Here is a 17168-nt window from a genome sequence, read left to right on the forward strand (position 1 = left end):
TATACTAATTTAAAATTTAATTTAGTTATAATTTTAAATTTAAATAATTGTTTATATTAAGTATTTTGAAAAAAAATAATGAAGTATTCATCATTTTTTAATGAAAAACTTAAAAATTGTTTGATAGTTGTTTATATATTTTGTTGATGTATTTAGAGAATATTTGAAACAATAATCTATAAGAGAGAGTGTCTTAAAAATGCTCATATTCACTATCAATTCAAATCCTCATAAGCTATTGAAAAATAAATTTATTCCTATCTACTTAAAAACTTATAACTTATTTAGCAATAAATAATGCCTTAATATGAGAAACATTGGTATAAAAGGGAAGAAAATAGTAACAACCATTTTTCAATGCAAATTCACTAATAGTTTAAAGAGTTACGTTTTATGTCCCATCTTTAAATGCAACTCTATGTTTACCTAGTTTTGGAGCATCAAACTTTCTTAATGCCTCATATTTGACAATTCCTCCATAAGGATTTCCTCTATCCTTAAAATCTCAACCCGCACAACGAGAAATATTTACAAAGCTATAGATTATTTAACACACCATAAGGGCACATGTGACAATACCCATTACAATACCATTTGTAGTGGAGAATTCATTGAGGCATCCTTACATACATGACCATACATACATTTTGGCAGTCAATACACATATTATGACTTAACCTTCACCTAGTTTCCATTTCATATACATATACGATATACATTATAATACAATGTAAGCATATTCATTTAAATTGTGAAATTTGAGTTTCAAAACTCTCAAAGGGAAAATTGAAATTTCAACAAATACTAGGATTAATATTTGAAATTTGAATTAGGAGTTTACATTTCATTTGAAAGAAATTTGTAATTCTTGTTTGTCTCTGAAGATGGGGAGATCTCCATGTTGTGAGAAAAACAAAGGGGTCTAAAACCAAGAATAATATGGTTGCCTCACTACCCACATTTGAGCCCATGGTGAAGGCGCCTGACATTTCCTTCTGAGGGCCAAAGTTTTCTTTCCTCACCTACGCTTCTTCAATGGAGCTACTAGTAAAATGAAATGAAAGAGATCCACATGAGGAAGCCATTTCTTGCTTCTAAGCCACCTTTGTAAAAAATAAGGTAATCAACTCCATCTATAATTACCTTTCAATACTTTTCTTATGGCTTCTGTTTTTCATTTAAAAGTGTTAATTGTGTTCATGGTGCTTATGTGTGGCCTTAGCTAGTACCATGTATTGTCGAAGCTTTCATGGTTGAGGGCGAACAATAACAAAGAGTGGTAGAAGAATTAATGGAAAACTTTCTTGTATTGGAGGAAGCTCTATAAACAAGCCCTTGTTTCTTGGAAAAAATGTGTTTTTGAGGAGTCGAGATTAGCTTGGTTGACATCACATTGGGTGGCCTGTCAGCATTTGTGAAAGTCTCGAAGAAGGTTACTAATTAAGTTTTAATAGATGCAAAGAAGATTTCGTTGTTAAGCACATGGATGAATCGATATATATGGAAGTCCTCAACGAAGTATGCACAACTTTACTATATTTGTATGTATGGAATTTATGCATATACGATAGATGAACATACATAAAAGATGTATATTACGGAAGCTACGCTTATATAGAAACTGCGCATATATAGAATTCTAAGAGCTTCTATATATGCACGTCTTATGTATTCCACATATTCCATATATGAAAAATTTTTGTATAAGCAAATATATAAAAGTTTCATATATAAGGAAGATATTTTCATATATGGAAGTTGCACATATACAAAAGATATACACTATTATATGATTTTTTCATTTACGGTAGATTTGCGTATACGAAACATGTGCATATATTTCGTATAAGCACATATCTTCTATATATGTGAAACTTTTGTATATGTGCATAGCTTTTGTGTATGTCTATATCTTGAATATATACTCATATATAGAAGTGATGCATATACAAAATTTGTGTGCAAATTTCATAATATGCATATACGTTAGTCTTGAACTATGCACAACTTTCGTATTTTTTCATATACGGAGGTTGTGCATATACATAGGAAATTGAAGTCGTGTACAAGTACTATATATGTGTAGCTTCCTTATATGCACATATATGAAAGTTGCATATACATGGTAGATGCACATATACATCAGTTGTGCATTTATGGGAGATGCACATATACATAATTTATGTGCAACTTCAACCATTGTATATGTGCAACTTCTGTATATGTGAAATTTCTATATATTCGAAACCTCCATATATGCGCATATACAGAAGATGTAGAGATAAGGAAGATGTGCCTATACAGAGGCTGAATTTATACAAAATTGCCATATATGCACATATCTTCTCTATATGCACAACTCATGTATACGTGCATATTTTATATATTAGCCTCTACCGTATATGCACAACTTCCATATATGAACATATATGGAACATATGCACATATAGGGAAGATGTGGATATAGGGATGATGTTGACATAAACAAGATGTGCATATAAGAAATCTGTGTAACATATATATATGCACATTACTTGATTATATAATTGATTATATTTTATATATGTATGAGTTGATTGTATAATATATGTATGAGTTTCACATAGGCTATGACATTAAGAAAAATAAGAATGTTGATTTTTTCGAAAGAATGATTAACAAGGTTAAGCCATAGTTTAATTTCAATAAGAACACTATCATCATCATCAAGTGTATAGGTAAGAACCTTTGTTGCATCTAAAATTAAAATTTGATAATATTTAGGTTCTTATACAATGGAATTATAGACCATATTAAATCTAGACGATGCTTATTATAAGCTGCCTTCATTTTTACACATATTTCTTGTCAACCCTTTGTTTGACGTACCTCTCATAGAGTGCTATATTTAGGGAGTTGTAGAAAAGTTAGTTTAAGATGTACTCCTTTCACGAGATATAATGGATATAATCCATGCCTACCATACAAAGCCAAGATTTATGAAGTGGTCTAACACAAATTTTATTGAGGAGAAGATAGCTCTGAAGATTTCCCATTAAATTATATTATAAGATCTACAAAGTTACTCAGCTATATGAATTGAATCATATCGATATCTTTACTATTATAATTTAGGTTTCAAGACATTTAAGAAATGTGTTTTCTTTACAAAGATTTTTCTTATTTCATTTCAATGATTTAAACATAATGTGTTTTCTTTACAAAGATTTTTCTTATTTCATTTCAATGATTTAAACATAATGTCAATTGAAAAAAATATATTACTTTATAGAAACTCAAAGAACCATTAGAATTAATATGCTGAAGGTGAATGTTATTTCTCACGTATCCTTTGAAAACTTGCCATCATTAATTCAAAACACTATGTGCTCTTCCCTCACCATGGGTTAGTATTTGATGATGTTTATGAGTAGTCAAAGGAATGTTGTGATTAAATTCTTGTGAAACGTCATTCATGGAAGTAGCTCCATAGTCCATGGTGTTATCACTAAGAATTTCACAAGGCAATGATGGTGAAAACTCCGAGGTAAAATCTAATCACTTTCGGATTGAAAGTTGGACCTTTCAATATAGAGAGGGATTTGTCTCTGATTCTGCTACTCAAATTCATTACACCTACATATCATTCATAAGATCAATGACCGGATCTTTAACTAGGATGGAGGTTTGAAAAGGGTTTGGTTCGGAAAGAGAGCCAATCCATTAGGAGATTTATTTAAACAAGCTAAGAGTTAATGGAAACTGACAAGAAACTTGCTAGGAAGTAACTAGGTCTCGGAGAAAGGTGGACACATTTTCCATAGACACTTTGTTTGTCATTATAGCTAAAGGTTGAAAGGTGAAAACAATCCATTGCAATTGGGCATATAAGATGAATCATAAAACAACTTTAGAGGGAAGTGGTGATAAGAATTTGAATATATCGATAAAAATATCTACAATGAATTCTAATTCATTTAATTTTAGTGAAATACTAAAGATAAACATCAAATAATTTACACAGAAGGAAGCATAATGACATCTAGGAGAGAAATGTACTAAGAAATCATGGCACATGAATCTCTGATATGAAAAAAAATCACGCCTTGACTTGAAAAACTCTTAGTAATCTCAAACAAAGTTTGATACACGAAGGCCAAGGAGTCCTCTTCTCAGGGCAGAATCCTTTACAATTACAAAAGATAGTTTTAAGTAGTAAAATTACAAGGTTATTTTTCCAAAAATATCTCAAGTATTTTTCTCACAAAGATAAATACAACAAGTACAAATATTAGCTAATCAATAACCAAGATATCTCATTTGAAATTTGTCCCTTGAAATGAGCTTTTCACCTCCTTAAAATAGGCATTCATCTAGCTTGATTTGTTCATCTACTTTACTGGCTTTTTGTCCTTGAATTCAATCCTTAGATGAAGCATTTGTTTGATGTGTTGGCTCTACAAGAAAATATCTAACCACTTATCCCAGCCCTTTATTCTGGGCACTAGGATCTACTGACTCACCATCCAGTTGACTAGCACTCTGAAAAAATATAGCAACGATATCATATTTATCAAAAATACTCTTGAAATAATCCAAAACTTTCAAACAACTCACTTATTCTCTCCCTTTGATTAAAAGGACATAAAAATTGTTAATATTTAGCTTATTTTTTCACTTTCTAAGAAAAATTCTTCCTCTGTTCCAAAGCTGTGTTTTAATGCTTGCTAAAGAGCTTCTGTTGCCTCTGCAAGAAGACTCAGTTTGTCCTTTTTTTCCATTGACCTAGTCATTCTCATGTTCCTTTTCTCAATAGTATTTTGGGCTTCTAGTGTTTATTTTCCTTTACTAGTTTCATGTGCAAACACTATTTTGAGTTTCTTTGAAGGTGTCCTCTTTTCAGTCTTAGTAGGGCTTACTTCTTCCCCTTCATCAACAATTATGGGCTCTTAAAGATTATGGTTGAGTTGATATTTGAACTTCAATCTTAATTTATTGGTGGGTATGGTGTGTGGTCTTCTAAGATAGTCCATAGTCATAATCCCAAATGTTGATTGTTCCAATGTGGGCATAACGCCATGTGCAACGAAAACCATGGTTCCAAAACAATATATCCAATACCATGTGCAAGCTATAAATACCAATTATTATTTTAACAATGAAAACATAATTGTAGACATCTCACTTTATTTTATTTTATTATATTTTGTCTCACATAGAACAAATATAACATTTAATTATTATCAACATGAATTATTTCAAGTATATATATATTGAATTAAATCAACGCTAAAGGAAACACAAAGTGTGAAAATATTACCTTAATAAAAATTTCAAAAAAATCTTAATGTGAAAAGAGTGCAAATAAATATTTAAAGATTATGACAACTATTAATGTAACTTAATTTTGTTTTATATTTTAATTTTTAACATATATATATATATATATATATATATATATATATATATATATATATTATTCAAATGTTATGATATGGTTTTAGAATCTGTGTTTATTTTTTATTTATGAAATATAAAGTTTAAATGTAACCTCAAATTATAGTCACTGTTTAAGCAAATTATGTTAAAAGTTTGTGAAAGATTCATAGTTACATTTGTTTATGTACATTGAATTTCTATTATAGTTATTACTTGATAATTGAATACCAATAATAATGACTTTGGAATGCATTATTACAAATATGCATATATTTTTTGGATCTCACATCTCACCTTTACACTATTAATAAAATATAAAATATATTAAAGCTAAAGAATTGAAAAATATTATAACAGAAAGTTAAAATTGATTTCTTGGGTTAATGTCATTTTCCACAAACTAGGTGGACATTGCTATAAAACTAATAAATTGAAATACATTAAATGTTTAATTTAAAGGATTTAAATTTGAATTTTATTTAATTATTTTGATTTATTAGGAGCTAAGCTTATTTTTTACCATCGAGATGTGAGCAACTTGTTTTTATTACTCGTAAATCTTTCTTGAAATTAACAGTAGGAAAACCAATTATGTAATTGGCCAAGGGTGTCATATCATTCTTCAATCCATGAATGTTCTTTTACTATACCAACATGTATGCATTCATCATAGTGGTGCATTTGTAATGTACATGGAATTATTTTTCATTTATATGCATATTACTTGATATTAGTGAGGTGTCATTGGAAAAAGATGATGCTTGTGGTTAATTCACTTTACTATTATATGTAGAGTGAGCTAATCATTCCAATTTGGAATTGGATTATAACTTGATGACCATGACCTAGAATGAAGTGAGGTTATTTTATGCTATGAATAAACATGTGTGAAATAAGTCTTTTAATCAATGCCATGTTGTCAACTCTAGGTCCAAATTTTTAATATGTAGGATGTTCCATCTACATGTCTCATATGAAAGAAATTCTTTCTATGTTAAGAGCCACAAAGGGAAATTTTAGATATGTCTCTCTTATCATACATTCTTAGTAACACCTCTAGTACTCAAATTGTCTTCGTGCTCAAGAAGTAGAGAAGTATATGTGATTCAAATAATTTCATAGATGAAGTGAAAGCAAATCTTCCATATATGAACAACTTCCATATATAGGCATATCTTCCATATATGCACATATCTTCAGTATATGTTCAACTTTCATGTATGCGCGACATTTGTATACGCATATTTTGTATTTGCAAATATACAAAACATATGCATATATATAGAAGTTTTGTATATATGGAAAATATGTGATACAAAATATGTGCATATATAAAAGTTGTACGACTTTTCTATCTACAAATTTTGCGTATGTGTGTAACTTTCGTATAAGCACATATCTTTTGTATATGCACATACATGTGAAAAAATTTACCCTTTGTATATACATAGCTTCTGTATATGCCCATATCTTTTGTATGTGCACAACTTCGATATATAGACATAGTAAAGTTGCAGACATACAGAGGATATTCGCATATATAGAAGCTGCACATATACAAAAAATATTTGATACATAAGACGCACATATATAGAAGTTGTGTGACTTTCTTATATGCACATCTTCTCTATTTGTGCATATTTTCTGTATATGTGCATGTATAGAAGTTGCACATAGACGATAGATGCACATATACAAAATATATGCCCATATATGGAAGTTGTGCATAGCTTCGACCTTGGTATAAGTGTATCCTATGTATCACAAACATATATGCACATATACCATGGTTGCACATGCATAGAAACTCCACCTATATGGAAATCGCGCATATATAGTGGCTAAAGTTGCACATAAATTATGTATATGCACATATTCCATATATGCATAACTTGTGTATATGTGCATTTACTGTGTATACAAAACTTCTATGTAAGTGAATATTAGGAATTTATGCATATACATAAGTTGTGCACAACATCAATCTCCGTATATACATATCCTCTATCTATGCACAACTTCCATATATGCATAAATACAAAAATTGTGCATATGTGAAAAATATGCACACATATAAAAATTATGGATATATAGAAGATATGCAATAAAAAAGATGTGCCTATATAGACTTGCGATTTCCATATATGCACATTTTTTGTATATGGACATATCGTTTGTATATGCACAACAATCGTATATGTTCGCTTGTTCCATATATGTGCATATATTCCATATATGCACATATCCAGATGTTTCACATATATAGTAGATGCACATATATGGTATATGTGGATATATTCCATATACGCACATATCTAGATGTTTCACATATATAGTTGACGCACATATATGGTATATGTGAATATACGAAAGATATATGCATGAATAGAAGATATGCATATACAGAAATTCTGCATATACTGTAGTTATGCATATATACGAAAGTTGTGCATATACAAAAGATATTTTCATATATATAAGCTATGTATATTTGGAAACTATGGTGTCTGCATATTAAATAGGTTGTGCGTGACTTTTCTATATGTGCATATAAGAAAGGTATGGGTATATACATAGGTTGTGACATGCATATACAGATGTTGCACACATACAAAATATATGCACATATACAGATGTTGTGCATATTTAAAGACTATCATATATGCATATTATGGAAGTTGCGCACAACTTTTATATATTTAAAACTCTTTTATATGTGCATATATGGAATATACATGCATACACAGAAGTTGTAGATATACATATAATATTCACATTTATGAACGTTGTGCATATACAGAAGATATGCACATGTACAGAAATTCATGTATACAAAGGATATACATATCTTTGATATATTCACAACTTTCACATATGTGAAACTTTCATATATGCATATATCTTCTGTATATGCGCAACTTCATTATATGAAAATATATTCCTTATATGCGCAACTTTTGTATATGCATATATGAAAGTTGGGCTTAAATGGAAGATATCCAATACATAAGACATGCATATATAGAAGCTCTGTGAATTCTGTATATGCGCAGTTTCAGTATGAGCATAACTTTTGTATATGTGCATCTTTTATGTATGTCCATATATTGTATATGCATAACTTCCATATACGTGCATATACAAAGGTTATGCATACCTCATCCAAGACTTTCATCTATATATATTCATCCATGCACTTAACAACGACATATTCTTCGCATCTATTAAAAATTAATTAGTAATCTTCTCTAGGACTTTCACAAATGCCAAGAGACCACCCAATGTGATTTCAAGAAAGTTGATCTCATCTCCTCCAAAATACATATTTCCTGAGAAGTAGGGGCTAATTTGGAAAACCTCCTCCAATACAAGAAATTTTGTCATTGGTTCTTCTGCCACTCTTTGTCATTGCTTGCCCTGGACCATGAAAGCTTCCAAAATTCATGGCACCAGTTGAGGCCACACATAAGTAGCATGAACACAATTATTACTTTTTAATGATAAATAGAAGCCATAATAAAATCAAGAAAGGTAATTATAGAGGGAGATGATTACCTTATAATTTACAAAGGCAACCGAGAAGCGAGCAATGGCTCGGTCATATGGATCTCCTTCATTTTACTTTATTAGTAGCTCCATTAAATAAGAATAAATCATAGGCGACACATGAAAACTATGGTCCTAGGAAGGCAACACCTTGCATCATCACTATGAGCTCAAATTTGGCCAATGAGGTGGGCATCTTCTTCTTTGGTTTAGACCACTTTGTTTTTCTCACAACATGGAGATCTCCCCATCTTGCCAGTTTCAAATTTTAAAATGTTGAATGAAGGACAACCATTAATATAAATCTTCGTTGGCTCATTGCAGCTTTCTTTCAAATGAAGTGTGAGCTTCTAATTCAAATTTCAATTTGCGGGTTTTCAAATTGAAAATTGACAATTCAAACGACCATGCTTACATTGTATTCTAGCATATATTGTATATATATGTGGTGGCAACTAGGTGAAGGAAGAGTCATAGGATGCATACCACCTATCAAAATTTATGTATGATCATGTATGTATAGATGCCTTAATGAATTCTCCACTATAGATGGTACTGTAATGGGTATTGTCATGAGTGCTCTTATGGTGTATTAAAGAAGCTATAGCTTTGTAAATATTGCTCGCTGTGTTGGTTGAGGTTTTTGGGTCTAGAGGAAATATTTACACGATCATTGTTAAGGATGAGACAATGACGAAGTTTGATCATGCAAAACTATGGAAATTTAGAACTACATTTAATGATAGACCACAATGAGTAACTATTCAAACCATCAATAAATTTACATTTAAAAAATTATTATTGTTATTTTTTCCCACTTTTAACAATGTTTTTCATCTTAAAATATTATTTTTAGTACATAATTTATAAGGTTTTGAATTAATAAGAATAAATTTATTTTTCAATAAATTATATGAATTTGAATTGATAGTGAATACGTCAATTTTCATAACACTCTTTCTTGCAAATTATTGGTTCAAAAAATATAAACAACTGTCATACAAATTTTATTTCATTTTATTTAAAAATAATAAATATTAATTATTTTTTCAAAATATTTAATATAAATAATTATTTAAATTTAAATTAATTATTATAGAAATATAAATTATTTTTTAGAAAAAGTATTCCTATATGTAATAATTTGATTATTAAAATTTACGCAATATACATACTCTATCTTAATAAATTCATAATTTTTAATAATCTTTAAACCACATAAAAAATAATTTATATAACATCTAATTCATCTTCTTAAAATGAAAACATATTCATATTTTTGATAAAAGGTAAATTATTTACCGCACAAAATCACATTGAGAACATATAATTATCTTTTCTTTTTTGTTTGCAGGTTACATGGTATCTTCCGAACCATCGAGTTGACCATCAAATAGTTCACTAACATCACCGCGTTCATATTTTTGTTCATTGAAGTTTTCGACACCGCCTTCAAGAACATCAACTACTCTCCTATAAAAACGATTGATGACTCTTTAACTTTATACAGAATTATAAGCACTATCCAATATAACATCTACTATAACAACATTTTTTCAATATAACACTGTATATCTCCCATGGATACTCTAATCTCGCTCATGTGTAAATATTATATCTTTGAGAGTATATTAGTTGTGATAGTAGATAAAATAAAATAAAAATATTTCAATATAACAGTGTCATATTTCTACTCCTGAGAGTTAGCTCAATTGGTCAATCAAGTGCCTCCCCAATGGGAGGTCCAGGGTCGAATCCCGAAAGCTCTTGGGGTTAGGTCAGTAAATAAACTAAGAGGCGTGACCCCCTTCGGGTGGGGTCCACCCTGGCGTTGAACAAACTTGGACGTAGCCGATCCACTAACCATGAATATCCATGAACTAGAAGTGAAAAAAAAACCCAAAAAACAAAAAACCATTGTCATATCTCCCATGGATACTCTAATCTCGCTCATGTATAAGTATTATATCTTGAGACTATATTAGTTGTGATACAATATAAAAAATACATAAATTATTCATAATTGTTGTAGCATTCTCAATGTGTAAAAGTATATAGAAAGAGAAAACAAATAAAAAGATTAAAACTATATAAAAAAATGAAAATATATGAAATCCAAAAAATAATTAATAATTTTTCCATTATTTATATACCAATTTCTCACCCACTTTACCGGCATCCATGGAGCTCGAGTATCAGGATGAAATTTGGCAACAGCCTATTGATTATGAACATATACCATTTCGCTGTCGACGCTGCCATGTTTATGGCCACCTCGCAATGGACTGCCCACAAAGTAGTGAACAGAACGGGATAAAGGATATGCCAACGGCTTCTCGACCGCCTGCCAAAGCCGCTGGGGACGCATCGGAGTTTCAAGAGGTTCAGAGGCGCAGGCAACCTGCGCCTGCGAATCCTAAAATCCCCACCCCGGTAAGGCATGTAGTACCAGAAAGTCATAACCAATATAATATTCTTCAAACTCAGGAAGACGACGAACATCACGGGAAAGATTGCAATGACATCAATCCAATTATACAGACTCAGGACGGTAATGTGGTTGCGCCGATGGAAATCATTAAGGATGGAAAGAGGAAAAGTAGAAGCCCCAGTCGCGCGACTGAGGGAGAGGAGGAGGCACGAAATGATAACCATTTAGATCAATCCAAGAAGGGGAAGGAAGTTGTCAAAGAAGTGGGTACCGAGGAAGAAATACTCATGAAGAAGTTGCTTATGGATTGGAAAAAATTAGACGAGAGGTTCATTCCAGAAAAAGAGAAACAATTATACAAGGAAACCTTTCAACGGTATAAGGAGAAGATGGTGGGCTGCTTGGAACCCAGGGTGATGCATGACACTCAGGACTCCCAAATTCTGGAAGGCGATACTCAAGGTAAGCCTGGAAGGAAAAAAGGTAGACGAACATTGAATGAGTCCATCCAAGCAGTGGGCGAGACTCTGGTCAATTCTGGACGGGTGATACCTCTGTCAGAGGTATTTCTTCCGACTCCCCGAAAGTTTTAAATGATTATTGTTAGTTGGAATATACGTGGACTTAATAGTAAAGGAAAACAACAATACCTGAAGGAGCGAGTGGCGAAAGATAAGCGAAGTATTATGGTAGTTCAGGAGACGAAGGTAAATAGTCAACAGATGGAGGCAATTGTCAAGAAAATGAAGTTAGGGTATGAGGTCATGGCTTTAGATGCAACAGTGACAGCAGGGGGATTGGTTGTTCTGTGGAATCCTGAGGAGGTAATTTTTGAGCATTGGCTTTCTTTTCCCAGAATACTTTCTGGTCGGTTTAGACTCGTAGGGATGGGAGACAGAATTTTGTTCACAGGGGTCTATGGACCTCATAATAACAATGATAGGAAGGATTTCTTGAGAAACCTCCGTGCTATGCGACTTCTCATTCCGAATCTGCCATGGTTAATAGGGGGGATTTCAATTTAATTAGACATCTAGGGGAGAAGAGAGGTGGAGTCAGAAGAGAAGATCCGAGTATGGACGCGTTTAATGAGGTCATCAGGGATCTAGGATTAGTAGATATACATACGATCAATGGTGTACATACTTGGAATAATCGCCGAGGAGGGCAGAGTCAGATTGCCTCTCGATTGGATCAATTTTTATTATCAGAGCAAATTTTGAATAGAGATGTTTTTATTGAAGCCAAAATTCTCCCTACAATTGGTTCAGATCATTGGCCCATTCGCTTGGAGGTGGATATTAAGCAGATCAAAGGGAAAAAGCCTTTTCGTTTTGAATCCTTTTGGTTAAGGGATCCACAATTCATTCAAAAAATGGAAAATTGGTGGAGTCAATGTACTAGGAGAGGAAAAGGGAGAATGCATACCGTTCAGTTGAAGCTTAAAGAATTGAAACAGAGAATCAAAGAATGGAACCGGAAAGAATTTGGGAACATTTTGGAAGCTAAGCAACGACTGGAAGGCGCAATGGAGGATATCCAGCAGAAAATAATTTTGGACGGCAGAGATGAACATAATAGTCGAGAGGAAGCACGGATTCTCAGCCAGTTGGAGGAACGTCGGCAACAAGAGGAGATTTTGTGGCAACAGAAATCAAGGGTGCGATGGTTAAGGGTAGGCGAACGGAATACAAAATTTTTTCATCAAGCTATGATTCAACATAGACAGAGGAATCGAATTTTCTCTATCAGGAATGCGGAGGGTGAAAGAGAGGTAGAGCAGGCTGGTATTGCAAATACTCTAGTGGATTATTTTAAGGGGGTGCTCACGGAAACTCATAGGGATAGGAGGGAGGCCATTAATAATATATGCAGCGAGATACCAAGGATAATTACAGCAGATCAGAACAAGGCATTAATGCGGGCAGCCACTATGGAAGAGGTAGAAGAGGTTGTGATGAGCATGGCGAAGAATAAGGCTCCTGGACCGGATGGATACACCGTTGAATTCTTCCAGGCGAGTTGGCATTTTATAGGAAAAGAAATCCTGGAGGCAGTGGAGGAATCCAGGATCAAACAACAAGTCTGGCCAGGTATTAACTCCACCTTTCTTACTTTGGTTCCTAAGAGTAATGCATCTGAAGAACCACAGGGTTTTAGACCCATTGCCCTATGCAATGTAATCTATAAGATAATATCTACAGTGATTGCGAAACGGCTGAAACCCCTCCTACCTAATTTGATCGCGCCTGAACAGACCGGGTTTGTGGAAGGTCGGCAAATTCTGGATGGTATCGTAGTATCCCAAGAGGTAATACATACTTTAAAGCAACGAAAGATGAAAGGGATGCTTATGAAGCTTGACCTATCTAAGGCATATGATCGTTTGAATTGGGACTATCTCCAAGCCGTTCTCCAGGCTTTTGGGTTTGACAGCAGATGGATAGCTTGGATAAGGAGTTTGGTCTCCACTCCGAACTTCTCCATACTACTCAATGGCATACCTACTGATCCGTTTCACGCCACAAGGGGACTCAGGCAAGGTGATCCAATCTCACCTTTCCTGTTCATATTAGCAATGGAAGGATTGAGCCGGAAAATTAAACAGGGGGTCAGGGACCGAAGAATCAAAGGTCTTAGATTATGGGGGGCGCATCTAATCATAACGCATCAGCAGTTTGTTGATGACCTGATGTTATTTGGTGAGGCCTCATTAAGCGAGGTAAGGGGCTTCAAACATATCTTAGACGGTTTTATGGACGCTTCAGGTATGGCGGTTAATAATGATAAATCTTGTACTTTTATTTTCAACTCCCCTGAAACTGTTAAGGCTCATTTAACTCGCGTGTTAGGTTTTAGACAGGGTGAATTACCTACAAAATACTTAGGTATTCAGTTAGATAGTAATTCCAAGCGAATAAATAATTGGCAATATTTAGTTGATAAAATCCAGAAACGATTAAATAATTGGTCGTTTAGAATGCTAAATCTAGCAAGTCGGGTTGTTCTTTTAAAATCTGTTTTGCTCTCCATTCCTATATACCCTTTGTCAATTATGTCTGCACCTAAGGGAGTTTTTTGTAAATTAAGACAAATCTTGGGTAAATTTCTTTGGGGGGGTCCAACACAGCAAAGAAAATGGACTTTAGTTTCATGGCAGCATGTAATCAGAAGGAAGGAGGAAGGAGGCCTAGGTATTAGAGATTTGGAAATAGTGAATAAGGTTTTAGGAGCGAAGCTATGGTGGAGGTGGGTGCAGGGGGGAGTGGATATATGGAAACACATCTGGAATCTAAAATACAATATGCCGTGCTCAGTGGAAGGTCGTCTACGGATAGAAGACACTCCAAGCGGTTCCCAAATCTGGGAGCTAGCAAGAACCAACAAAGATTTGGTTCGAGATTTTGCGTTTTGGGAAATTCGAGAAGGTAACCTAGCTAGGTTTTGGACGGATGGGTGGCAGCAACGTGAGAAGTTGGCAAGAAACCCCAATTTCTATGACATTCAAGAAGGTGCACAACAGCAGGGCATGGTATATGTTAAGGATTACTGGAGTCCGGCTGATCTGAATGCAATATGGAGGATATGGAAAAGACCGACGGAATGGGGTCAGAGAATCAGTCCTGAGACTCAATTACTGTTTAGCAGAGAATTAGATTCGAGGAAAATCAAGTTACGGTCAGGCAATGATATCCTAAGATGGGGGAAGGCCACGCAAGGTATGTTCACCGTTAAGGAAGCTTATTATTGGCTCACCAAGGAGGATTGCGAGGAGGAGCCAGTGGATTGGAAAAAGATATGGGCAGCTAAATGGTGGCCAAAAGTAACTTTTTTCGCATGGTTAGTGTGTCGAGAGCGGATCTTAACGTGGGATCATATGCAGAAACGAGGAATGTTTGGCCCATCTCGGTGTTATCTATGTAATAATGATTTCGAGAACCAGGAACACTTGCTTAATAGGTGTCTGTATACGCAGAGTTTGTGGGAAGAATTACGAGTTCTTTTTGGGCAGGTGAATCGGGATCCTCATAGTATAAGGAATACTATTTTACAATGGGGAAAAGGTAATTATCATAGCAGACTGGTTAGGAGGATATGGAGTTTGGCGCTTGGGTTCGTTATTTGGGAGGTGTGGAAAGAACGTAACCGCCGCATTTTTAAAGATCGAAGTTGTCATGTAGTAAGAATCTGGGATGAGGTATGCCGCTCGATTAAAGAGACGGTCTTGTCTGAAACTTGGCGGGAGGAGGATTGGAAACTAAACTTGGAAGAGCAACGAATAGTCGCCCAACTGAATATTGATTGTACCATGTTATATCCTACCACTGATAAGGTTAGTAGGTATACTGTGCAGAGTCCAAATCATTTTAGGTTCCCAGGAGACAACCGAATTAAATTGTCCTTTGATGGTGCGTCAAAGGGCAATCCTGGGGACGCAGGATGGGGTGGTATTTTCCGTGATAGCAGGGGCATTTCATTATGGGCATATGCTGAATGGGGTGGTGAAATGTCCAATAATGAGGCGGAGCTCTGGGGAATTTATCATGGTATTAGAATTGCTGCGAGGAATGGATATCGGAACCTAGCTATCGAAGGAGACTCCCAACTGGTAATTGACATGTTAAGAAAATTACAGGGGGGTAAAACCTGGGATCACGTAGCCAAGAGCTGGAGGACGGCTGCGATTATACAGGATATCGAAGTTCAGATGAGGCGGGTTGATTATATAACAATCAATCATGTTTTACGAAGAGGCAATCGAGCGGCTGATTACTTGGCCAACTGGGCATGTGGAGGATTGCAACGGATGTTGGATGGAAGCTGGGTGGCATTGCAGGAGGAGCCGCGCTGGCATGACCTGGCAGCTATATTACGACAAGACAATCATGAGGCGAATGGGGTGGATAGGACTGCTTAGCTGCCTTCCTATAATGATGTTGAATGGAAACGACAAGCGCATTTATGAGGACATTGGGGGTCTGAAGAATAGAAGTGCACAAATGTTAATATGGCGGAATGAATATCTGCTCATCCCAAGGACGTTTGCAGGGCAGGCACTGTGGTGGGAGAGTGGTGGCGTCAGGAGGGCAGGGCTCGCATCACATCAGGATCCATGCCCAGAAACGTGTAATAATGAGCAGGCTTGGGCAATAACTAACACTACCGGGGGAAGATGGTTGCGCGGGGTTATATCACTGCATGGACGAATTATGCGCTTCTGTGATGGTAGACGGGGAGCGGCATATATAATACTTGAGGCTAGACGAGCGGGAGTAGGACTCAGAGTCACTTTGCATATACGCCCAGAGTGGGAAGGAGCTCTGCATATTCGCCCAGAGTGGGAAGGAGGTCTGCTGTTCGTGCTGGAGCAGAGACAGGTGACTCGGTTGCAAAGGAGTATCATCATGGCAGATAATACAGGCCGCTGTGAGGGTAGGAGAACACGTAGTCAGGGAGCCGCTATGGAAACGAAAGGAAAGCAGGTGGTAGAGGAATCCTTGCCTCCCATTTACCTGCACATACCAGACGATTCGGAAGAGCTGGAGGTGGATAGTCGGGAGTTCTTTGCAGAGGATACCCAGCGCAAGAACTCGGGCGGAAAAGTTGGCAGGTGGATGAGACATTCCGCTCCGGTGGACGCCAGGGATGATACAGAGATTGACTCAGAGAATGACGACGAGGAAAATGATGGATGGCGTGGTAGAGCTCGAGGGCGAAGGGGGCGCGGAAGTGTGCGGGGTAGAGGGAAGTTTGCAGAGCGAGGAGGGCAACG

General features: G+C 35.1%; 1 protein-coding gene across 1 annotated transcript; it reads left to right on the plus strand.

The window, feature by feature from the left end:
* Nucleotides 1-12117: 12117 nt before the first annotated feature.
* LOC149239339 (uncharacterized) lies at nucleotides 12118-16313 on the plus strand. Its single transcript, XM_089369835.1, has 3 exons — nucleotides 12118-12219; nucleotides 12339-14163; nucleotides 14713-16313. Exons 1-3 carry the CDS (start codon nucleotides 12118-12120, stop codon nucleotides 16311-16313), a joined length of 3528 nt encoding a protein of 1175 aa, XP_089225961.1.
* The last annotated feature ends 855 nt before the right edge of the window (nucleotides 16314-17168 follow it).

The sequence above is a fragment of the Pinus tabuliformis genome, chromosome 8 (genome assembly GCF_031772625.1).
Source record: "Pinus tabuliformis cultivar Carrire ecotype Pingquan chromosome 8, CPIR1, whole genome shotgun sequence".
Lineage (NCBI taxonomy): Eukaryota > Viridiplantae > Streptophyta > Pinopsida > Pinales > Pinaceae > Pinus > Pinus tabuliformis.